Below are 18,290 nucleotides of genomic sequence, written 5' to 3' on the forward strand. Positions count from 1 at the left end.
ATGGATTAACAAGATTCATATACTTACAACAATAAACCACTTTCACACCATCTCTCCAAATTCTTCACACAACAGTCTCATTAACTTCATATTTCTCAGCATTGCTAATAGCTTCCAATAAAGACACCGGATCAGGCTTGCTCGCTGTAGCAAAGCTATCTAAGCCAGCATCGAATAAAGCTTGCCTAGTCACAGGTCCTATAGCAACTGCTTTTATCATACTCATATCATACGATTTTTTTTTCAATAAAGCTACTATATGTTCCACGGTAGAAGGACTAAAGAAAACAAATATTCTAGGCAAATTATCTATAAATTTCAACAAATCTTGTTCTAAGGTTTCACTAGGTAAAGTTCTGTAAACGACTATTTTGCTAACTTGTATGTCATTTTCATTAAGAGTTTTTTCTATTGTTTCTCTACCAATTTCGCTGCAAGGATATAGCAGAGGCTTTGACCCTTTCGTGACAGAAGCAATTATTTGTTCGGCTAGCTCTTTGGCATTACCAGCCTCTTTACCGAAGCAGTGCTCAGAACTTAAGTGACTTTTGGCAAAAGATTCGGTTGCTGGCCCTACACAATATACTGGTAATTTGCTCCAGGGCGGTAGAATGCTGTCGTCCTCTTTGGATGCAAGAACAATCGCCTCCGCTGCACGTCGACTTGTCAGGATGAGTCCTATTAACATAATATTAATACACGGTGGATGAAGGAGGTATTCGTGAAAGTACAATTAAGAAAACTGGAGCGAAAACGGACGTTAGAAATGTTAGTACCATGATAGGAGTGCGGCGAAAGGAGACATGTTCGCAGATCCGGTGAATTCACAAACTCGAAACGTAAAGTGGATAAATAGTTGCACGCGTAACCGGCAGTTTTCAATGTTTTTACGTACGCCTCTTGCGAATCATTCTTTTCCGACAACCCGCGACATAATACCACTCTTTCGTAACGCGGTGCCATATTCGCAAATTTAATCGTCATGATGCGCGTTAAAAGTTCTATATCGCCGCGCGTTCAAATACCGATAGTAGCGTATAATTAACTTTAGATTGCAAGCAAAACGCGTGTACAGAACGAAAGCATCTACAGATTAAATTTCGAAACACTTAATCCACGTATTAACGATACTATTCGTTTATAAATTGAAAAGAAAACGACGAACGAAAAACGCGCCAAACCGACAATTCGTACCGTGGACTACAGGAATGTTCACAAAATGGCGGACTGCGAGAAAGAGAGTGGGTAAAGAGCATGCGCGTAGGAGCAGTGTACAGTCGTAATAAGAAATTCCTTTGGCGTCGTATTGTTGCATTGTAATCTGGCAAATGGCATTTCGACACTTGCTTTACTTTATTTGTAAGAGGGATGGTACAACAAGAACGAAATTTCCCGCCAATTTGATCTTTTTCTCGATTGTCTTAGGTAGAGTTTAGTGTCTAAAAAGTAGTCTTAAAGGGCATATAATTATAATTCAGCTATAAAATCATTCCTAGACGTCTACATTATGCAATTGAGCTTATATATGTAATTATGTCGGTAATTTACATGGTAGTGACACGCCATCTAGCAACAAAACGCCCAAGTTTGTCGTAAAATAGTTCTTCCTTTCTATCGCTAGAACGAATTTATCGAAATTGCATAGCTGTATAGCTGAGAATTTATTTACAGGTTTATAGAAACTTCGAATACACGAAATATAATTGAAGTATGATATAATACTAATAACCTTTGGGCCCTCTAAATCTTCGTCTTCCATCAATCTGAAACATTGAAGCACCAATGTTTACATTCATGTTCATACACCTACATTTAATAATACTTACAAGTGAATGTTTGCATTCAAAAAACGTTTGTTTCAGTAGGTAGCAATTCTCTGGTACAGTTCCATCTTTTTTTAAAAGACATTCTCTGGGTGTACGTTTATGCTGAAATAAAATATTTATGTGACGAAGTACATTGTATCAAAGAATCTCATTCAAAGCTGTATCTGTATACATATACCGATAAAACACTGTATATCTTATTCACTTTAGATTTATAAACATCATGGCATCATGAGTAAACGTTAAAATAGGTACGAAAGTGTAACGCAATTACTCACAATTTTGCAACAATCACTTTCTAACAAACACATTTTCAAGTCCGCTCGAAGTGCAGCACATCTCGATTTATCTTTCAATTTTTCGCCTGGTTCCGAATAACGCATCATTTTGAAGAGTAATTAATATGTAAACTTTTTTCGCAACTTTCTTACTATCGATGCTGCCGATGCAGTATTGTATTTCAGTGGTTTCACAGAAGGAAACCTAACCCTTCTTTATCAATCGTATCTGATGCAAGGTCCAATACATATGGATAGTGAAAGGAAGTGGCGTTACGTTCAAAATCGACACAGTGTACAGAGAATATTTTCATCTTGAAATGTAATTTATAATTTAAATGTAGTTTGCTGATGGCGAATGGAGAGAGACAATAAAGGAAATTCGCGAACAACGAAATAGTGCTAGGTAATTGACAGCTGTGGTTATCCTTAGCAATGACGTTTGATAGGTCACGTATTTAGTGTCACTCACAAGATTATTTATACAAAACTTTGTATTGCTTTATTATTGAATATTTCTTCATAGTTGTTACATCATGATATTCTGCAAAGTGTATTAAAATTTCTTCCAGACAAATGGTTTATCAACGAGGAAATCAGAGGGACGGTTCCCCGCATTATGTCTTTTTATATTCCGACGATGAGAACAGTGGAAATGAAGATAACATTCCTCTACAGTCATGTACTAAGGTTAAATCATTACCACGTAAGGTGGAAGTGATAAATGTTCAATTGAATTCAGAGGATACCCTGCAAGCTTTAGCATTGCGGTATAGATGCACGATATCAGAGTTGAAAAGGATTAATAAGATTCATAAAGAGAACGAAATATATGCTAGGCGTATTATAAAAGTTCCCATCCAACCATTCTCTATACTGACTGAGACTTTAGAACAAACTCAGAGCGGACCAGCAGATCGAAGTGAAGTAAGTATACCATCACTCGATGAAGAGGCAATAAATACAACCACCAAGGATCCATTACTAGGTTCTGCAAAGAATTCAGTTGTAAACGAATTACCAACAGCAGAGATTAATACAATTATATTAAATTCAGTGTGTGAGCCTTTATCATCGTATAATAGTAACAATTCATTAGATATTGCTAGCTCAGAATGTGACCAATTACTTGCTTCAACAGAAACCACTTCGAATACCTTTCATTTAATAGATACGTTTAAATGCTCTGGAGATGATTGTGGGTTATCCTGGACACAGCTTCTTGGATTTTCATTATTATTAGGTTTTGCAGGCCCTATTATATACATACTTTACATAACCGAATTTTCATCCAAGAGTCACTCAGTTACTAATCACTAGTAATGCTTTAACTAAAAAATACGTTATTGTTACTATGATACATATGTTGCTAGATTCACAAGGTTTGCAATAATAGTGTAACATTATACATGACCCAGGATATTTTTAGTCAAAATTAAACTATACAACTTATTTCTAGACTTTGAAATTCAAAGTTGTGTTATTTTTGAGTACAAGTGCAATATGTATTCAATGCTTAGAAGATATTCTTAATTTAAATATTTTTTTAAATACATTTTGCTCATCCTTGTAGGAGAGTACATTGTCTCGAATAAGTGAGATTACCTTTAAATACGAATTCATTGAAAAAACTAAAAATACTATATTCTTAAATTAGAAGTATATAAATAAGGTTCAGTTTTTATCAAAATGAAACTAATGTTAAATAGTATGATATATAAGTTAAAGTGCCTTTGTGATTATCTGTTTCACACAGTAGTATTAGTTAGAAAAGACGCGAATGTTTATGCTATTGCATGTGTGAATATATTCTATTAAACAGGGATTGCCAAAGATATGCCCATTGGCAGTTGAGCTATCTGTGAGAATTTCGTACAGGAGCTTTAAAGGATGTATATATTCCTTTTTAAATCTTGAGAATAAGATTTCATAAACACTTTTTCTACTATCAACAGCACTAAGCATAAACATATTAATACTATATACTATTTGTGATGTAATCGTACATTTTATATCTTTAATATTGTTATTACTTTGACTAAGTATAAAAGTGTAAATTTGACAATAAGCAATTTATCGAGCGCCTTTTGAAGTTCTGTAAATTATTCTTTTGATAGTAACTTTCTTGTTGAAATCTATAAAAATATATTTTTTAACATTAAGCTGTTCTATACCCTCTACTACCTATTTATTATTCATATAATAATACGAGTGTGAAGGGGTTATAAACATTTAAGTCAAAGGATTTTGAGTACAAATATTTTTTATTTATTTATTTTTAAATTTCATAAGTTACAAATGAAGATGGTAATTCATATTTCTTATAACTTCTGTCAACCTGATGTTTCATGCCTTTCTTTTCCAATTTACAAAACCAAATTCTCCTGTAATAAATAAAATGCAAATATAGGAATAGGTTCTTACGCTATAGACATGCATAAATGATTCACAAATTATGTTCAGAATACGATATGTCGTTCATTTTAATAAATTCAGAAGACCGTCGTAGGTTTCATCATTCATAATTACAAGTGTATATTTAAAATTTGGAAAAACTCACCATAGGTTAAGTTTTTATAAACTTAGAACTTTTTAAAGCTCTTTTTTGATCCTGTACCTTTGGAGACCTTCAAAACATTAAATCTCACTGTTTTACTGAGTGGTCTACATTCTCCTATAGTGACTACATCACCGATCTCCACATCCCTGTAATCACCAGTAACAATAATAAATATAAAGACGTACCTCTGTTTAATGCAAATACATAGGATTTAAATTTTTGTTCAGTAGACGTAAAAACTACTTCAATTTGTTCTTCAGAAGACCGTCGTCTAATCTCATCATATAGTTTAAGTGTTTGGTGTAGTAAAGCATAAAATAATTGTAATGCTAACCTGAAGCAAGGACTTAGATGGACACTCATGTTACGATGACGTTTCTCAAAGCGATTATACTTTCTGATGTAATGTAGATAATCCCTACGTATGACGATGGTCCGCTGCATTTTCATTTTTTGCACAACACCAGTGAGAATACGGCCTCTGATGGAAATATTACCAGTAAAGGGACATTTCTTGTCAATGTAAGTTCCTTCGAGAGCCTGAAAGATGACATTAAAGTGCAAGTTAAATATTTTTTCAGAACGATGAATACGTTAGATTGATTACTTTTGAATGAATAGAACACTTACTTCGCGAGGTGTTTTGAATCCAAGACCGACATTGCGGCTGTATCTCATAGGCTTCCTCCTCTTGGGACCCAGACCTTTCTTACGGTTAAGAAAGATCGTGGGTTGTTTTTGAAACGCACGCTCGGTCTGTAAAAACGAGAAAATTAATTAGCGTACTATTTATTTTACTATACAACGATGAAACACGCCGTCCCATCAGTACAAACAAGTATCGACTATGCGAATGGCATAACCACGTGCAACGTTTACGATACGAGTTACAACCTTTTCATAATATTCTGAAGTAAAGGATTCTTTCTTTCCATTATCGTTTGTTACGCGAGAAATAACCACGTTGATAGCGATATTTGGCAAATGATGAAGTTAAACATAACAAATTGTACATATTGGCAGTATCAGCGTTGAACACGTACCTGATCAGCCATCTTGCCGTACTGAAAGAGCGATCAAAACCGGAAAGATGGCCACGCCACTCTATGTATTCGAATCTTGAGGATAGCCAATATGAAAAAACGAAATATCATTCGGGCGGTGTCTATAAAATAAATGAAATAATTTTGTAGGTGTTGGTATTATTTAAGGGAAGACGAACGCATAGACTAGATGATACTTTGACTACCGTGGTCGAAGAGATCACACGAGAATCATAATACAATAATAAATTATTAAGGAAGTAAACGTTGATCTAATATTATTATTCATTTCTTTCATACATGCAGTTTCTTGTTGAGGCAACCTAGGTCATATATATCAACAATGTTGTTAGAAATACGAGGTTTAATAATATTTATTTTGTATCGCGGAAGTACGAATTTCGACGAGAAGTAGGATGTCTCCCCACCATCGTTCAATTTGACCAATGTGCAGTCTGTGTCAGTTTTACGAAAATTGGTGCCATAGGACGTGACAAGAATTTCGTGATTAACGAGGTGAGATTTTTCAACTTATTAATACCTAAATTGGTCGTATTATTCTCGTTAACTATTCTCGTTTACTCCCAATCTGTACCTCCATCTAGTAATAGTTCATTTTTGCTGTAAATTCCATTAACATCGTAAAGAGTAGCATATCGGTTTCTTCTTACGTTCTCCACTCTGTGACAATGAACGCTATTCTTCTATAAATTGAATTACTTTCGTTTGCGTGTTACTTCGAGTTACATAGCAGAGAGGACGACAATTTTTCTCTAGCGTTCTATATAGATGTCATCCAGAAATTGTATTAAGTTATTCGTCTTCAAAGTATCTGAAAAGTACAGTCACATTGACAAAAAAGGACGTTTCCTTCGACTCCATTGTTAACCAGTTAGATTTCATTCGTTTCTCTTTCAGAAATTAATTGTATTAATCTAGGGTTGATTATAAATCAAAGGCCAAATGTTCATTCTTTAAATATATTTTCCTGTGAGTCTCAATTAACATTGAATTTTTTCATCTGAATGCATTGTCAATTTTTATCTCGTTTTTTCTCTGTTTAGGAACAGTTACATTAAGAAAGAAAAGATTGTGATCATGGAGACGACATGGATCAGCCATTTCAGTCAAATCGAGTTTCCAGAACAATCAAGAATTCAACCATCTTACCATCATCATCATACTTAGTTTTAATTTCAACTACTAGTGGCGTTGCAATCTCACGCCACTCGTTACCGACAATGATAAATGAGCCAACGATGGTAAGTCAACGTTTAGAATTTAAACCCTTTTTCGTGGACTTACCCACAACCTCATTTGAATTTTTCACCGTGAGATGGCAGCATCGTTAAGTCTCAGAAAATAAACAAAACAAACTCGACTTCTGTCGAGGTCTTAACTAAAACGTAACGTAAACGTGAAAATACAATTTTATTAGCGATTTCACTCCACGAATACGTAATTATTAGCTTCGAATAATCGTGCTCCTTTAATCGTACGTTATCTTTCACGTCGAACGATACCGAGATCCCATGAATTAATTACCGAGCGAATTATTATTGTGCTAACTGCGGGAACGAGTCAGAGTCGGAGATGCCCGCAGACATTTTCTACGGCGATCCAACTACTTCCAGGATCTATAAAGTCTTCGGATATTTGGTTATAAATTACGCCCGTATGTATACCGGTCGATAACTGTTCCTAACGAGGATCTTCCTCAGATGTAATCGGCACGCGTTAAAATTCCGTGTAACTACATTCGACGTATTTTCTCGTTAGAAGCACGTCGAATCTTATTACGCTGTGTGGGTCGCGATGATCGCGCACAGCGTTATCGAAGATCGCGGATATATCGCTCAGGGACGAGTTACGTTAAGGGTGCAAGGGGTGCACGACTCTAGCCACCTTTACAATCAGACAATATTTTTTTACAAAATCAAAGTATTAGACTTCTGTGTTTATAACGAAACTTGCATTTTTATATAATTGTTTAAAGATCGTTTTCAGTACTTTAATTTTTAAATTACATTGTTAAATAATGATTTCATTTAATTAATTAGATTTTTAAACGATTACCATTATTCTTAGATCTAAATCATTATTTTTAATTGATTATTTAAAAACGTAATTTAAGTATTTAAATACTGCAAATGAATTTTATTTCGAATTATATTCGAATAATCTCTTGTTTATTCTTCATTTCCGACGAATTGGAGGTTTCGAATGATTCTTGAGTACTGGATGTTCCAGTTTGGTAGGTTGGCTACGATAGTTTGAGCCCGTAACGAGGAACTCGTAAGATACCCATCGACTTCTACGGAACTGAACAACGAGATTGAGACTGCAATGGAAAATTTGTTTCATTGCGGTTTCCCGTTCACCGCTGCTCGTGGAAGTGACTAAGGTGTAACCGACGAACGAAAGCGTGACAATATGCAGAGAACTTAAGTAAAGACTGCATTTCCAATCGATTCCCACAATGGTAAACGACGCGACGTCTAACGCGATAATGGGTATACGAGCCCGCAATTCCGATTTCCGGGTGTTTTTTTCCTGGTAGCGTTAATAAGGTGCTAGAGACCATGGTCGTACAAATTGCTTCGTATACATGATGTTCGATTTGTCGTGGGCATTGCATGCTTCTGAAAATTAGATGATATTTTAGCGAGTTTCTAGCTACCAATTCTGTCGCACAATAATTTCCATTGATTACATACTATCGACACAGAAGCGTATACCTATGGCCTATTTATACTCTCTCACTTAACAATTAGTTACGTTTATTTGCACACGGTAATAACATTATCCGTAGACAATGCATGGATTATTCCGTGCACGAGCTTCCCTCGTATCGCTTTCTTCTCCACGCACGTGCGCTGAAACACATTCTCCTAAGCGTTTTCATCACTCCTGTCTCCATCGAATGCAAATCCCAGTCGCCAGTCCTCCCAACAAAGCGTCGTTACCTCCCATTTTTAACTTCCATCGAGAGCCTAGTCTCTTCTATTTCTTGCTACCTTTTTTCGCTATCAGAGGAAGCAAAAGCGTTTGGAGCGGGTAGTGGTACCTTGAGTGATCACTGGAGGGATGCGTCGAGAGCTCTAGCTCTACGTTAAGAGATATATTAACGAATAAACGTGAAATATTGCATTTGTAACACAAGGAGGTTCAAGACAGTCGAGAGCTCGTAAAGAATGAACATGGAATATTGTATATGGAATTTGTATTTTGAGAGGACTATTGGTAGGTCAAGAGAATGTTTGGATGTTATATAAGGCTTTCGAACGTCCTAATGTTTGAACAATAAGGTCTTCTATGGTTCCAAATGAATGTGAACATCAAATTGAATCCAAATCGGCAATGAACGCACTAAATCGACGTCATCGACAACAGTGATTCACCCCCGAGCGATAAGTGATATTATGGCACAGCAATTAACGATCCACTGTATCGCGCAACTTGAATCCGTCATTGGCATCGCTTCTCGATTCACGCGAACAGGAAGAACGGTGTCCCGTTGGTGGCACGGTCGCGCAATTAGCCGCAATTGAAATTTCATCTTTCATTGAGCGCCAAATTACTTTCACCGTGCGAGCGTGAAATTATGTTTACTGTATCTGTCGGTCGGGTATTATTATATTCCAACCGGAGCGTGGCCAATCATAATTAGATTTCTTGCAACGTCGACAACTTGCCGGAGCCCTACCTGATCGTCTCACATATTACTTTTCGCATCTAAGGCGTCGCTACTTGTCGTCGCGCCCTCCATTTTATTATCGTCGAGTTCAGAATGGTGTAATTGCGAATCATTTGCCAATTGGCGAACGAGCTTGTCATCGTTACGGGGAAATTAATTGAATCGTTTGGAAATTAATCCGCAGGTTTTTCTTCCTTCTTTTCTGGAGGACGATCGTCAGGCTGGAAGCGTCTAATTAGCTGCTGGGGCATTTAAGGGATCATTCTGGTTAAGATGCTCAAGAAAAGCCTGTTCTTGTACATTTTTTTAAGAATTTATTGTTATAGATATCGATATGAAACGTGTTGGGCTTAATAAGTATACTCTCAAAGTACATAAAACAATTCTTTTATTTATCCATTAATTTGTCTGGAAAGTCCGTGCCGATTTTTGGTAGATGGTACACGTCTGTTTATATTGGAATGGTTAAAAACAATTAACATGGGTGCAGCCCTTAAAAGGTAGAAAGGTCGTGGAACAAAATGGTATTTACATAATTCAATAAATATATATCAAAATTCAAACGTGCCTTTGAATTTTTCTTAAAAATTAGCACGAACTTTCTGGACAACCCAATATTTGAATAACGGGGTAGGTCAAACTTGAGAGTCCTTGGTTTGCCTTCGGAATAGCGCCGAGTAAAGCAGATATTGCTGTGATCGCGTTGCAAAGTTCTCGAGAGTTCTCCACCAGTTTGTTTACGGATGTTTAGCAAACATTGCGCAACGTGTCGTAATGCAGTTCTCCGGAGCGTTACAGCATCTCTAAATACGATGTTGGATGTTGCCCAAACTTCGTGAAAGACGAACGTCCCTTCGGGGCACTGGCATGCAAATCGTGGCTGACGCGAGCAGAAAGTCTCGTCAAATATTTCGGATGATACATCGACGTTGACCCGGGAGTCAAGGCGTTCCGTAGACGATTTCTTGGGAAGGTGACGATATAGCATCGTGGTTTGCAGATATTAACCTTGGTCGAGGCTTTGATTGATTGGATTTTGAAGAAATAAGGCTGTCGACGCGTTAAATTGTGACTGAGGTGTCTAGGAGTGATGATATCCTCACAGGTGGAATACCTAAGTTAGGTTTAGGGCTATTACTTCATACAGGGCTTAGATATAATATATTATTAACTATCGTTTTCACGGATTACCAATTCTCATTCTCTCGTTCATTGTATTATCAACTCCAGTTCATACAGAGTTTGACACATGGCTCCAGATCTAATACCTTTGACTCGATCTTAATACCTCAAACGTATACAGAGAGTAGCTTTAACCCTCATAAAGAGAATCTAAGACCCAGATAATCTAACCACACCAGGTATCAATCCACTCAAGTGTACAGATTGTTGCACGCTATCTACGATCCAAATCCTCCCCAACAATGTGCGCAACTTTCAAAGAGGTTAGCCATCCAAGCACTTCCAATTGCCAACTGGTAATCAATTCCCTTCTATTTCGTATTTTTCCTCGTTCAACGACCAGCAATCGTCCGTAATCTACAAGTAGTCCCATAAAACCCATTTAGCATGGATCGTTTTGAACTTAAAGACACTGATTAGATCTCCGCGCAGGGTCGTTTTTCTCGTTCAGGAAGGGAGCAATTGCGTGCTTTCCGTCGAACCGGCGCGAAATTCTCGCTCGGAGTCGGCATCACGTAAGCGAACTTAATTAAATAAGTCCGCGGACTTGGTCTCGTCGATTGCGTTCGCGCAACAAACTATCGCGCGAAAGCCGCCGCGCCGCTTCGAATGATATCGAATGCCGCTGCCTAGTGGAAGTAAACGCCTCCAACTTTAACGATCCGTATTTCATCCGTTTCTAATATCTACGTTAGCGTGGATCGTTTCACGTTTAATGGAGAGGGTGGATGATCAGTCTTTTCGATAATTAGCAGTTTGGCCACGGACAGGTGTCATTGGCCTTCATGGGCCCAGAATTGGAGGTTTTGATAGGACGTTTGATAGAAAATAGGATCGATTTAAGTAGCATTGCTTTGCATAGTTGTTACCGTAAACTTAGAGTAGTGTGCAGAATAGTCGTATACTATATGAATTCGAACCTTCGATTCGAATTCCAGGCAGTTTCCTTACCCAAGATGTCGAACACGTCCTTAGGAAATTTTCCCCACGAAAATAGGGTACAGTGACAATAACTTTACTTACACTGTACGTGCAACTGAAACGCTATGTGGTTGAAATATTTTGCGTTTACTGTGATCGGTATATGTAGCGCAGCCGCGGATCGCGAAATTCAGCGTCGAAGGAAGATTTACGGGGCGCAGTGTGTAATCTCGCGTTAACGAAGTAAGTAGAACAAATAGGTAATAAAAGGGCGGCGTTTCGATTTCGCCGTAGGTCAGAAAACAGAAGTCGACGGTAGCCACGACATCGATCTGGAATCCGTGCGCGTGCGCGTCGATTAAAGCCCGATTCACACCATTCCCTGTGTTACTCAACGATCTTTGCATTGGCGATCATTCCGATTCTGGGGTCAGTTGGTCCAAGTTTCGATCTCTTTCTTTTAAATCGCAATATTTCAAGTATCACTTTACTACGTATCAAGAAACAAAACGAGATAAAGTATTCGCGGGAAAGGCATCGATCAGTCATCCCCTAGTGGCAAATCCAGGAAGTCCCGCGTATTATTACCGTCGCCAGTGCCTACATATGTCGATACCTGTTTGATAGCCGATTGACACGTCCCTGCATTAATGAGCACGCAATTAGATCGATCCTATCACCGCTCTCCTCGTGTTCATAGCAACAACGACACGCGAATCGCTCAACGTCTCGGGTGCTTTCGGTTAGGTAGTCGAAGGCGAAAGCGTCTCGATTCGATTGCCAGCAGCGCGCGTAACGAGGCAGGGATAAAACGGAAAGTAAAACCGCTCTATGCAGAGTAGCGACATTATATAAATCGAGCGGAAGGTGTCGGGAAAGCCTCTGGTAACGTATCAGAATCGTATCACGGCGCGCCTGGTCCATGACGAGATAAGGATAAGAGAAAAAAAAAAAAAAAAAAAGGATGATCGGTCGATGTCGACAAGCCTGTGGTGCTTTCATCTTGTCTGATCGACGCGCAACATCCGCGGCCGTGAACGACCGGTAAAAATCCGCGTTTCTCATTCAATTATCTTCTTCACGCTCCTCGCTGCTCCGTTATTCATTCAGTCATTTTGCTCGGCTATTCAGCGATCGATCTTCTTGCGCTGGATGTGTTCGCGGCGCTGTATCGATAAGATACGACGGGCCCGTTCTTGTTGCGGCGCTCGGACGCGGAAGGCGGTCAGAGGAAAAAATGAAAGCGAGGAAACCCACGGCAAAACATTGTATTCGTATAATTTTGCGCCGGTTACGGGGCGCACTTTTTGTCCCTGAATCTGATAAAAGCAATTACGTGCCGCTCGAAGTTGTTCCAAGGGGGGATGGATAGGGGCAGAGGGGGCTCCGTGGGTATCGAGCAACCCTTTCGAGTTTTTACGAGAACTATTTTCTGTATCGGGACGACCCGTATATTCGTAGTATCGTGTTTAGCGTAAAACGATTCAATCGGTTCATCGATGCGTGGTGAGAAGCCGGTGGTACACACCTGGGGAACCATGATGCAAAGTCGCGATGGCTCGATGCCTAAGTGTGAGGTCTCGAGATGTGGCTTGGGGTGGGATCGAATGACTGTTTTGATTAGAATTTATGTTGTTTTTCTTTTGGAGTGACGTGTCTTTGAGGTTTGAGTCATAATGGATAGCCATTCGTGTTAAGGAATGATATTAAAGCACCATTCGACATTTTTGCAAAGGAAATTGTGGTTCAGAATCGTCTCAGCTATCCCCCCGTTTCTGATTCTCACGCTAATTCTGTGACGCCCTGTATATTATACATCATTCTATTTAAAAAAAACAGACCTGACCCTCGCATCTCCTCCACGCTTCCACCGATAAAAAAGTTACCGACATCACGTTACGTGCCCCTCGAAATCAAACAACTCTTGTCCGACGCTTTTTCTTCTATTGCTGAAAGTAAGCAAATTATTCAGGCGAGCTGTTTTAATCACCTCACCCTGTGTGTTTATCCTGTTTATATTCCCCCTGTATATCTCCTCGTTAGTCTCCAGTTTCGCATCTTTCCTCTGTCCAACGTCTTCGCAAACGGGGCGTACCGCGGAATTTAATCTTCGTCGTTGGCACCCGTACGGCGGAGCTTCTGGTGCAGCCAGGTAACCGGCTCCTACCTTCTGCCAATCAATGACTCGGCTGTATTAGACAATTCTACGGAGGTTATTAAATGTTAGAGGTTGGATGGCCCCGGCACCGAGCACAGGGGTGGACGAGGAGGAGTAGAAGAGGCAGAGAGGGTGGGTACGAGTCATGGCGGTCCGGTCGCTTCCGGAGCCGTGACTTCTGTCGGGGGCCTGTAATTAGTAATTACAGGCGAACCGGGAACAGCAACAATAATGGTGTCTGCTTTGCGAGGAGGGAACGAGGAGGAATTGATGGGACGTCGATGACCTAACGACGATGATTTTTACAAGCCTTCTCCTCGATCCCCCTGCCGCCTTCCCTTCCTCTATCTGCTCGTGAGATATCGAAATACCATTGAGCATAAGTTTTCCTGGCGGAGTTACTTAGACGTGGTTACTCGGCAGATTACCCCCCGGCTGGATATGAAATTAACACTTGCTAAAGGGTTTTTAAGTAATTACTCCCCTCTTCCTGGTGTATACACAGGGCGTTTCTTGCGTACGCCTCTCGTATCTCCTGCGACTCTAAGGATGATTTGTGGGGGGGATTACGATTAATTCGAATGGTTCGCGTTTTTTACGGGGCGGTCGATCGCCGCTAGACAGCCCGACGTGATTTCCAATCGCAAAAACCGATGAACGGTTAGTTATCGGGAACTAATTGGTGGGAATACAGGGTTCCTCGTTACGCGAACCGTGGCTCTTTCGTGATTTGTGTATTGGATGTAACGGAAGCAGGGGACGTCGGTGAAATTTGCCGCGGCGTTTCAGTTATACCTATTTTTATCATCCGGCACAGGTTTCACACACATTTTTCAGTTTCTTCGACTCTGGAGATTATCGCTATCAATAATAAATATATTACAAGATTCTGAACGTGATTCGCGCAACGAAGTCGATTAGAGTCCCAAGACACGCGTCAGAGAGAAATAAGCTCGGCAAAGAGGCGTGCAAGAACGGGCGTGATGGATGCTGGAAGTTCGCGCGGCGCGCATCCGTTTAATTTGTACCGGGGCCAGCTATTCGCATAAATAAATATCAGATACAGATCTGCCTGGCGTTGCGTGCGTCACCGGCAGCGTGGAATTCAACGCGCGACAGCTCGTTAGTGACAGCGGATAGAGTCGTCCTGAAGGGTCGTGCAAAACGACGAGATCGTCATTTATCATATCCGCGCGCGGTGTTCGCGCGAAACCTCGAGAATCGACATAATAATTTTGTTTGCCGTCCTGACGACCCGCTGTTAGAACGCGCGGCCAATGCTAATGACTTTGGCTACTTTCTGCGGAACAGGGGCCACATTTATACTACTCCAATAAGCTGTTTGACACGTGTCCGTGTTAAGGTTTCGTTCAACACGACGAGTCCTGGTTATCTTCGAGGATGCTTGCTATTTAAGGCGGTTGAAGGGGTCGCAGGAGTTGCAAAGGCTCTGATTGATAGAGTTTTCATTGTTGCTGGGGGACTCTGAGGGGTTTCAAAGATTTCGAGGTGGTCTGGAGGCTTCTGAGAATCTCAGAGGTTTCAAGATTTTCAAAAATTCTGAGGATCTTAGAAGCTCCTTTCCAAGTGGTACCACAGCGTTTAGAAGACTTAATACCTTCGAGTCCCCACCTCCAGTCCCCACCAGTGTTAAGGACGTTTCCCTCAGGGTCATACATTACCCTCAGGGTTTAATGCAACTCCACCAGGGGTTTAACCCGGAGCGGATTGTGTATGAGACGCATTTGTTAAAGCCTAGCCAGGCTCCGTCCTCTCCAACCCATGGAAGCCAATGGGAACGCCGTGCTTTGACCCGGCGGACGTCGTCGGGCAACATTCATACATCTCCAGTTGGAAAATTATGCGAGACTGGATCCGTTGACTGCCGGCGTGGCCGGTCAGTAGGAGTGTCAGCAATAACGGGCCTCTGGAAGCGATGGCGTTTGAAAAACTAGAGAAAAACGCTCGATATAACGTGACAAACGACGTCGTCGTGCGGATCGAGCCTACGATCGAACCCCGCCGGAAATATCTCTGTCACTGAGGGTTTTGTTTCTCCTTGCGATGCGATAGACAGCCAATGATGTCGTCGGCTTGGATAGACGAATCCTTCGAGTACCTTGATTAATCTTCCCGGCCTGGGAAGGTTGTTTATAAAACGAGTTACGAAAACGTTACCAACTGTTCAGGTTGTGTACTCCTTGCTGGCTCGAAGAAGAATAAGACGAGAATCAAAAATCTCTAAAATTATTCCAATGTAAATGAAAGGTAAACCTTGCTTACGTGGATAAATATTATTTCTTATCACAATGGAAAATGTCGAGGTGACCTCTGCGGAACAATCGCTGAAACCTACGCATGCGACCAATTACGGACGGTGACCAGAGAAAAATCGACAACCATAGACATACGCCGCGGTCGACGGCACGAGCAATCAGAGAAAGTTGACGTAATTAATTTACATGAAAGCACGGAGCCGGTCGCGAGTCGGCCGTAAACTCTATTAAATTTGAAAGGAACAACGATTACGGGGCACGCATCGGAACGGGAAGTTTTATTGTCCGTACGTAATATTGCCATACAACCAGCGAGAAACACGATTTCCTTTAAGTGCGAGGCATTGCTCGCGAGCAACAGAGCGCTGTTAATATATCCAGAGAACGAGGTTCATGACAAACAGGTTTCTCCGTGGCGTTGTACACTGTTAGGAAGCCATTGAAGCGAGCGATGCCAAGTTCCCCTGGCAGGTGATAACGCGGGGACGTAGATTTTATCGGAGTCATCGAATTTCGGCTGGTCTCCCCAGAGGAAAAATTGTTTGGATCAGGATTGGACCATGGTGGCATTTCAGCTTCGAAGGTTGTCGCGGTACGAGTTTTCTCAAAACTGCTACAGAAATGAAGACGTGTTCTTTGAATCGAATTTCTGTGCAAATTATAATTCCAAGATTGGTCCTCGTCAGACCCTCTTTATGTTCCCGTGTAACCACAAACTATGTTCGACTGTACGTTGATAGCCGTCTATAGGCACTTTAGCATCGTGCAACGGGTTCTTCGAAAACTCCAGCGGACAGCGTGTTTCTCGGAACCAAATGTCATCCAATTTGCAGAACGTAATTCTAAGGTTGAGCCATATCAGACCACGCCCCGATCTTCCTTTGTATCGACGAGCCTCGATCAATTCCACGCGACGATCTGCGCGCCTCTCGCTATCGGTTGCAAATATCCTAAAAGTTCCAGTAGCCAAGGTTACTCGTACAGGATCAACCGAAACTAAGGAAAACTAATTTTTCCACAAGTTATCCAAGTATCTGCGAATATCGATTCCTTCGATTAGTTCGTGGAGGACAGGTACGAACGAAGGCGTAGCACGAAACACGCGTGTACCAAAGGAAATTGTGAACACGATTAACCGTAATTACGGTAATGACGATGCTACAGATCGAGATAGCGAGGACTGAAGCTGACGCACGCTTGGGACCCACGCTGACTGGTAACGGGATATCGAAATCAATGGGATGGTTCTAACAACGGCCTAAAGTGGTAGATCGGCGGTTGGGACCAGTCCCAACCGGCACCCTCGCACTTAACGCGAGGGCATCCACTTTCTATGCAGACAGCATCGGCAGTGCGCGTCGTACGAGCTCCATTCTCGCCACTGGCCCTACGGGTCAAAACTATTTTTCAACGTGCTTTCAGATAAATTATGCATAATTCATGACCGTAATGCCGTTAAATACGATCCCCGCGAGATCGAGCGGAGGTGTGCCTCGTGCTAGGCCAGCCTTGGTGGTCTCGTCGTCGACCAATTTCTCCCTGCTTTCGTTCTTATTTCGATCCCTAGAAACGAGGATTTCCCTTGTCCTCGTCGATCCTTCAAGTTCGAGTTCGGAGATAATCTTCTAATTTTCAAATATGAAAAACATTGAAAATTTTAAGTGGTCCTAACTGATGAAACATTTTACTCTATAGGCACTCCATACATTCTTTCCAAACTCTGTAACGATTCCCTTTCGCCTTCACAAAAACCAATGAGTTATTTTTCGTCGTTACAAGTCCCCTCCCCATGAATGAATAGAAATATCGTGCGTAATTCCCCGTAATGATCCTGTTTCGAACCAGTTTGAATTATTTTTGGTCGGACTCCATACGATTCTAACTCGAAAACCCTCGAGGAAAAGTCGACCGACGAGCGTCTTCCTCCTATCTCGTCCGAAGTAAGAGACATATTTATCCGAATCCGGTGGAAGGAGGTGGATGTTGTAATTACTTCATTCGCGAAAGATAGGATATGGCACGCTGGTAATTTATTCGCGAGTGGTTTTAACGACGCGGACCGATTCACGCTAATGCACTCGGCAAGTGTCGTGCAGTTCCAGTAATGGTCCCGAGGTGTCTCTGAATTTGCATGAGCCACAATTTTACGAAGCGTATCCCGCGATACCGCGAGATTGCTTAATGTCACGGCTATGATTAGGTCCCCGCTGGACGCCATGGCGACCTTCCGATCGCCACGGCAACCACATATTAATTCCGCCGCGATATCCTAATGATACTCGCTGGGTTTATAATTAAGGGAAGACTACGAACGATATCCCTCGGTACTGAAAAATCCTCTTGCGAGCT

At 41.0% G+C, this 18,290-nt stretch overlaps 5 protein-coding genes across 10 annotated transcripts in view; 2 read left to right on the forward strand and 3 right to left on the reverse strand.

Moving 5' to 3' along the window:
• Positions 1 to 64: 64 nt before the first annotated feature.
• On the reverse strand, positions 65 to 1,203 carry LOC128880278 (uroporphyrinogen-III synthase). The gene is made up of 2 exons (XM_054130196.1): positions 777 to 1,203; positions 65 to 678 (listed from the first exon to the last, which is right to left on the reverse strand). Exons 1-2 carry the CDS (start codon positions 982 to 984, stop codon positions 65 to 67), a joined length of 822 nt encoding a protein of 273 aa, XP_053986171.1. The 5' UTR covers positions 985 to 1,203.
• A 439-nt stretch (positions 1,204 to 1,642) lies between these two features.
• Positions 1,643 to 2,246, reverse strand: LOC128880281 (cytochrome c oxidase assembly factor 5). Its single transcript, XM_054130199.1, has 3 exons — positions 2,105 to 2,246; positions 1,827 to 1,928; positions 1,643 to 1,763 (listed from the first exon to the last, which is right to left on the reverse strand). Exons 1-3 carry the CDS (start codon positions 2,210 to 2,212, stop codon positions 1,722 to 1,724), a joined length of 252 nt encoding a protein of 83 aa, XP_053986174.1. The 5' UTR covers positions 2,213 to 2,246; the 3' UTR covers positions 1,643 to 1,721.
• Positions 2,247 to 2,368: 122 nt separating this feature from the next.
• Positions 2,369 to 4,230, forward strand: LOC128880279 (lysM and putative peptidoglycan-binding domain-containing protein 3). The gene is made up of 2 exons (XM_054130197.1): positions 2,369 to 2,510; positions 2,677 to 4,230. The coding sequence occupies exon 2, from the start codon at positions 2,681 to 2,683 to the stop codon at positions 3,422 to 3,424; it is 744 nt and encodes a 247-aa protein (XP_053986172.1). The 5' UTR covers positions 2,369 to 2,510; positions 2,677 to 2,680; the 3' UTR covers positions 3,425 to 4,230.
• Positions 4,231 to 4,349: 119 nt separating this feature from the next.
• Positions 4,350 to 5,819, reverse strand: LOC128880280 (40S ribosomal protein S11). The gene is made up of 5 exons (XM_054130198.1): positions 5,708 to 5,819; positions 5,295 to 5,420; positions 4,999 to 5,204; positions 4,665 to 4,810; positions 4,350 to 4,488 (listed from the first exon to the last, which is right to left on the reverse strand). Exons 1-4 carry the CDS (start codon positions 5,717 to 5,719, stop codon positions 4,687 to 4,689), a joined length of 468 nt encoding a protein of 155 aa, XP_053986173.1. The 5' UTR covers positions 5,720 to 5,819; the 3' UTR covers positions 4,350 to 4,488; positions 4,665 to 4,686.
• Positions 5,820 to 5,948: 129 nt separating this feature from the next.
• The window catches only part of LOC128880276 (uncharacterized), a 162,783-nt gene continuing 150,441 nt past the window's right edge, over positions 5,949 to 18,290 (forward strand). For 4 of the 6 annotated variants that reach the window (XM_054130187.1, XM_054130188.1, XM_054130191.1 and 1 more), the window contains exons 1-2: positions 5,949 to 6,223; positions 6,772 to 6,969. The gene's annotated coding sequence lies outside the window, so the exon portion shown is untranslated. Of the gene's footprint in view, positions 6,224 to 6,380; positions 6,698 to 6,771; positions 6,970 to 7,310; positions 7,383 to 18,290 lie in introns of those variants that run through there. The other 2 variants (XM_054130185.1, XM_054130189.1) reach the window with 2 other exon arrangements.

Source organism: Hylaeus volcanicus, chromosome 7 (genome assembly GCF_026283585.1).
Source record: "Hylaeus volcanicus isolate JK05 chromosome 7, UHH_iyHylVolc1.0_haploid, whole genome shotgun sequence".
NCBI lineage: Eukaryota > Metazoa > Arthropoda > Insecta > Hymenoptera > Colletidae > Hylaeus > Hylaeus volcanicus.